Source organism: Fulmarus glacialis, unplaced genomic scaffold (assembly GCF_000690835.1).
Source record: "Fulmarus glacialis isolate BGI_N327 unplaced genomic scaffold, ASM69083v1 scaffold22261, whole genome shotgun sequence".
NCBI lineage: Eukaryota > Metazoa > Chordata > Aves > Procellariiformes > Procellariidae > Fulmarus > Fulmarus glacialis.
Genome location: NW_009191182.1, coordinates 4,293 through 10,346, shown reverse-complemented (window position 1 = coordinate 10,346; position 6,054 = coordinate 4,293). Strand labels below are relative to the sequence as shown.

The 6,054-nt window shown below is 60.0% G+C and overlaps 1 protein-coding gene across 1 annotated transcript in view; it reads right to left on the bottom strand.

The window, feature by feature from the left end:
* The window catches only part of SH2D3C (SH2 domain containing 3C), a gene marked incomplete at both ends in the record, with an annotated part of 4,536 nt that extends 275 nt beyond the window's left edge, over window positions 1-4,261 (bottom strand). The window contains 5 exons of the mRNA XM_009586603.1: window positions 188-312; window positions 557-1,134; window positions 1,516-1,640; window positions 3,415-3,863; window positions 4,133-4,261. Coding sequence (XP_009584898.1) covers window positions 188-312; window positions 557-1,134; window positions 1,516-1,640; window positions 3,415-3,863; window positions 4,133-4,261 — 1,406 coding nt within the window. The remainder of the gene's footprint in view (window positions 1-187; window positions 313-556; window positions 1,135-1,515; window positions 1,641-3,414; window positions 3,864-4,132) is intronic.
* Window positions 4,262-6,054: the final 1,793 nt, after the last annotated feature.

The window sequence follows — 6,054 nt, the reverse complement described above, 5'->3', positions numbered from 1 at the left end:
CCTGCCGTGGGGCGAGACGCAGAGTGGGGTCAGCGCGGGGGGGTTGGGGATGCTCCCGGGGCTCGGCCAGGGCTCCTCCAGGTCCACTGGGAGATGCAGTGGACCCCCCCATGCCAAGCTGGGGACACCCCAGAGGAGCTGGGCTGTGCCATGCGGGGGAGCCCGGTGGACTCGCCTCCGCCGCGGCGTGCCGTACCGTTCCAGCAGGTCGAGGCGGAGCTGGTGGCCGTGGGGCAGGGTGAGCAGCTCCATGCCAGAGCTCACCCCCATGAGCCGCTGCATCTCCACCGTCACACCCAATATCCGGGCAACCTGGCAAGAAAGGTGAGAGCTGATTAGACCTTTGTTAATTGAGGAGAGGCTGAAGCGTCCTCAGGCAGCCTTTTTTCCCCAGCCCAGCCTCTGCCTGCCCCGGCTGATGCAGCATGGCAGAGCCCAGCAGGGATGCTCCAATGCTTGGGGGTGCCCCGATGCTTGGGGGTGCCCCAATCCCCTGCCAACCCGGAGCGATCGGAGGGCAGCGGTGCCCATCCCTCCTGTCTCGCCCCGGCCGTACCAGGCAGTCCACTTTGGTGATGTGTTTGGCCAGCGTCTTCACATCCACCTCTGCCAGCAGCTCTTTGACCTTCTTCAGCACGGCCATCTCCAGGGGTTTGTTCTCCAGGGGAATGAGCAGGGACTGGAAGGCCGCAGGGTTGAAGGAGGAGGTTGTCTCCATGGTGGGGGGCACAAAGCCCATGAAGTCCAGCTCTCCTTTCAGCCTCTGTCCTGCCTCTGCTTCCCCGGAGCCGTTCTCCACAGTCCCTCTCTGTCCTTCCTCCACCTTTAGCCTCTCCACGTAGCTCTTTGTTGGCAGCTGCTTGGTGTCATGAGCTGGCCGGTCTCTACTGACGGGTGAGGTGGGGTGGAGCTGGCAGTAATGCCCCGTGTCCGGGTCGCTGTAGCTGTTGACGGAGGGAGAGGGGGAGGCGCGGGCGTACCCGTGGCAGGGAGTTGAGTGGGTGCTGTGGGCAGGGTCTGGCAGAGGTTTGCTGTTGTTCCCTGGGCACAGCTGGGGCTCGCTGGATCTTCTTATGACTGGAGAGGCCGGGGCAATCCCGGCTGCTTGGCAGGCATGCGGCTTTAGCCGTGTAACTGTAGGGAGCAGAGGAGACCCTGTTAACAGAGCCTGGAGATATGCACATGCATAGGGACCACAGATGCAGCAGCCCGGGGATGCAGAGCTCAGGGAAAGCCCTGCTGCCTGAACAGACTCAGCTGGTCCCAGGAAAGCTGCACGACAATGTGGCTGAGGACTGGCTGAGGTCCCACCCTCAGCTCAAGCCCTCCGTCAGGACAGTTTTGTTTGCTATGCAAAGAGCCAGACGGGGTTTCGCTAGCAGGGAGTGATGCAGGGGCTTGAATTTACAGCCAGCTCCGTCCCCCTCCCCAGGTCCCTGCATCACCGTGCCAAGCCCAGCCTGACCCATGTCCCCAGCGTCCCCGTCCCCAGTGGGATGGAGGGCCGATGCCTACCTGTGCTGTAGGCGGGTGACACTGGATTCTCGGAGATGGGGGACATCGGGGAGTGCAGGTCTTGGATCTGGTCCACGCTGACAGCACAGTTGCGAATGATATCTCTGTGGTGGGGCAGGGACACGCTGGGGAGGGGGCAGACAGGGCAGGTTAGTCTCTGAAAATAGGGCCTGGGAAAGGGCAGAGGACTGGGATGAGGGTTTGCTGCTCCATCACCTCCCCTCGGGTCATCACCTCCTTCCACAACTACCCATAATGAGCTGAACCCATAACGAGCTCAGCTGGAGCAATGAGCATGCAGTCCCTGCAGGCAGCTGGGAGCAGAAGGGGTCAGTACCTATATAAAGCAGAGACAGCCCTGCCTGTAGGGAGCTTGGTCCTGGGGAGCAGAGCAGAGGGATGCCCTGATGCCAAGGTACTGCTTTGGGGTGAGGGATGGGATAACTCCAGGGTGCTATGGGGAAGTGGGTCTGGCAAAAAAGTCATGGGGGGTAGTTTTCCAGGGTTGTGCTGCAAGGTGGTACCTGCTGCTGGCTGTGTTATTCTATTTCCACCTGAGAGCTGTGTCGGGATGGCTCGATTAGCTGTTGCTTGAACCCAAAGCTTTAGGAGAGGTGGAAAGTGTCTGGAAGCTGGACTCGGAGCCCAGCAGGTGCCTGATGGAGGCAGCGAGGTGCCTGGGTCAGTGAGCTGCGGTGTGTGTGCTTCAAGGAGCTGTATAGCAAGCAAGGAGGTCTTGGGCTGGTGGGGCAAAGGTTGTGGCTTGATGCAAACACCAAGTCAATGGTGTTGCAAGAGATGCTGTGTCTGGGGTGGGCTGAGCGCAGGGAGGATTGCAGGGAGGCATAGCAGGTAATTTGCTGCCCTCCCTGGCATGGGTGAGGACTGGGCTGCCATGATGTGTTCAGTCTTGAGCGCTGTGCCTCTGCAGTGGGAGGAGGATGGGAGAGCAGCAGCGGTGATAAGGGGTTTGGGGAAAATGTGAGTGGTGAGGAAAGACTGATGGATCTGGGCTCTTCTTCTGGAAACACATATGCTCTCCTGGAAGCCTGAGTGTTTTCCTTTTCCCTGCCATAACAGTTGGTTGCCTGTTCTCTGCTGGCATGTTCTCATCCTGCCCTTGGGCTGAGAAGGTTGGGGTGGTGAGAAAGTGGCTTGGTTCAACGACAGGGTGTGGGACAGGCTGTGTCCTACTGGGGAGGCAGGAGTAGATGGGTCACCCCTGCTGCTGCGTGTGAGGATGTATGTGCGGCTCTGCCTCCCCTGCTGGGCTCTGGGCAGCTCAGGGCTGCTGAAAGCAAGCTGTGCAAAGGAAATCTCCTTCTCCACCTCTGGAGAAGCCCAACTGCTCCAAGGTTAAGGTGAGCAGATCAGCCATGCGGAGGCTGTGATTTGGGGGCAGACCCCCACCAGCACAGATCCATCAGTCTCCTCCTGCCCATCAGGCTTTCAGCTCCACTTGCTAACTCCTCGTAAATGCTCCAGCTGAACAGAAAGGGCTCTAAAACTAAAAGGGCCCTTCAAAAACAAACCAACAAATGCCCTCTTGGTGGCTGGAACTGGCTCTCCCCTTGCATCTGCCTGGGAAAGCTTGGCTCCCTGACTCTGACAAGCCCTGACATGCTGGTAATCCTGGACTGGGAGACTGTAAAACACTCTCTGGCTTCTGGCCTGCGATGCTAAAGTCATGTCTGCTCACTGGGTGTCTGCTGTGGTAGCTCAGCGTGGCTGGCAGCCGGCCTGGGAGAAAACCCCAGTTCCAGCTGGGTACCGGTTCCTCCCCGCATACCTTTGCTAGTCTCTCCCCGCACCCAGGAAGCAGGAACCAAGTGTGGCCCTGCCTCTTTCCCAGGAGCTGGTCCCCTGGCCAGCTGAGCTGGGATGAGGTCATCTGCTCACCTGGTCGGGCACCCCTCAGCCCTGGTAATCTTGTCTGCCGTCAGGCCATCTGTCATGGTGATGCTCCTCCTCTTGATGTGCCCCCCTTTCTGGGTGGTGGGGCTGTGGGGTCCCCCATGCTTGCCGTTGGCCAGCCCATAGCTAGCTTCCAGGTAGCGTAGGGGGAAGGTGCGGTTGATGGGGCAGTAGACAATGGCCCCGCTCTGCTCAGAGATGGCCTTGCGGTTGCCCACATAGAAGCGGACAAGAGCAGGCACGTTGTCAAAACTCTCCTGCTCGAAGAGGTACTGGACGCGGGTATGGCCCTCGCTGGACTTGACTGTCACCTTGTTGATCTTAAAATGGAGGGGCTCGTTGTGCCAGCGGCATGTCAGCACGTAGTCACCCAGGCTGGTGAGCGAGTCGCGGATGAGGAAGTCGCCGTTCCTCTGCACGAGGCTCTCTGACACCTGGCAGGGGACAGGGCAGTGGCTCAGACATGGTCACGCTGGATGGACTCGGGGGCATGGGTGGATGCTCCATTGGGGCATTGGCTTGTTCCCCTTGCCCCTGGCTCTGAGCTGCAGGAGGGCATTTCCTGTGGCAAAACGGGCTAACGAAGCCCTTGCCCAGAGGCTTCCCAGGAGGACAGGCTGGTGGTTCTGTGTGGCCTGCGGGTACTCTTCCCCAAGCAGCCCAAGCAAAGGGTGCCCAGAGCCACCCACCTCCCCCTCCTCACCTCCCGGGGGATGCGGCCGTGGTACCAAGCGTGGCTGCGCAGGTCGGTGCTGCTCAGCTTCAGCTCCTCTTCCAGCTCCTTGTGAAGCTTCTCTGGTGACGAGTCAAGGATGTATTTCTCCTTGGAGAACTGTACAGGGGAAGAGACAGCATCAGCCAGTGCAACAGTGCAGGGCCTGGGGAGGGAAGGGCTGACCTTGGGATGGGCTGGCAGGGTCCCCATGTGAGGACTGCGAGAACCTCCATGGCATGGGCACTGGTGAGGCCACCCGTCAGGAGCAGACCTGTCCCTGGGGGACAGGTAAGTCAGAGCTGTGTGTGATGATCGCTGCTTGTGGCAGAGAATGCGGATGAGGTAACGTGCCTGTTGATGGTCAGGTCCTGCCACCAGGAGCACTTGGAGGGTCTCCTGGTGGCATGTCCCCATGATGCCTGACCCCAGCATACTGGCCCTCTGCCCCAGCTCAGAGCTGAGTGTGTCTAGGCAGGAGGAAACCTGCCCCAACTCCCTCTCAAATATCTCCAGGGCTGAACCATCGTGGGAAGCACTCTTCCACGAGGAAACCTGCGTTATTCCTCCTCCTTGAACCATCCACTGTAGTCCCTCCTCCAAAGGGTTAACTCGCTGTGTTTAGCCTGATGATGGTATGAATAGTAATGCCAAATGTAAAGGGAACCTTCTGCGAAATTAGCTTTTACCAGCACTGGTGCACCTGAGCCTGGAGGATGCAATTTGCCCCCTCCCTTCCCCTGGAGAGATAAGGGATGGTGTCATGTCTCCCGTTGGCTGGAGCCGGCCACGCTCCCTGCCCGCTGCTTTGCCAGCATTCCCAGAGGGCAGCTGAGGATGCCGAGCTGCCGGCACGGTGCTTGTTTGGGGAGGCGAGCGCAGGCTCGGTATTCCTGCGTGCTCCCCACGCAAAGCCGGTTCCCCTGGTCAGCGCAGCAGCTTTGAAATGAGTCCTGCTGTGGTGCCAACACTAGTGCCTTGGCAGCGCCATGTGGTGGAGCAGGGCCGGGGAGCCAGGACTCCTGGGCTCCCTGCCTCATCCCAGATGTGTGCTGTCCTGCAAGGGGAACATGTGTGCCACTGCTATGGACCTGGGAGCTTGGATGGGGCTAGCAGGGTGTCCCAATGCACAGCAAGGGTGGCTCGGTGGCCTGACTCCACCTCTGGTGGCAGCGCCAGCGTGAGGAGGCACTGCAGGCTGGCCTGCAGTGGTGCTTGTTAGGGTGGGGTGCTGCTGGTGTCTCTGAGGACATGCATGGGCTTGACACCCTGCTGACACCGCTCTGGCACTGCCGGAGGAGCAGGCTGGCACTCGTGGCTGGCCTTGCACGGCAGTTGGTTCCCCAGAGTATTGGGGGCTGCAGCCCCATGCCAATGCACTGGGGACCTGCCTCGGAGCTGACCCCTCTGCCCAGCACCTCGTCCTCCGTGTCCCATATCAATTCCCTCCACTCCTCTAGCAGTTGTGAGCAGGGGAAACTGTAGAGCACTGCGCTGCTCTCCTGCCTTGCACCCACTCCTCTCTGGGACCTCAGTGAGTCCCTCACAGGAGCCTGATCCCAGCTCTCTCCCTTCCCCAGGGGAGATGCTCCATCCCCTGTGGTAGCTGCATTCATCAGCGAAGCCAGGCAGCGACGCTGTCCCAGGGACCCTGCTCCAGCCTGGGGAGGTGGAAGGAGGCTGTGAAGGGCCTGTGTGATGGACCGTGCTCTCCAGGGCTTGCCCTCACCAACCTGGACCTGCCCTTGTTCCTCCCTTCCCAATTCTTATCAAGTCAAAAGGTGCTGGGACAGTTGGAAGCAGCCTGTGAAAAGACTATGGACTGAACTCAGACTTGCTCATCCGACTGTGTTTATCCCCCTCCGAGAAGGTCCCGCTCGCTGGAGCCAGGGGGACCTGAACCAGGAGATGAG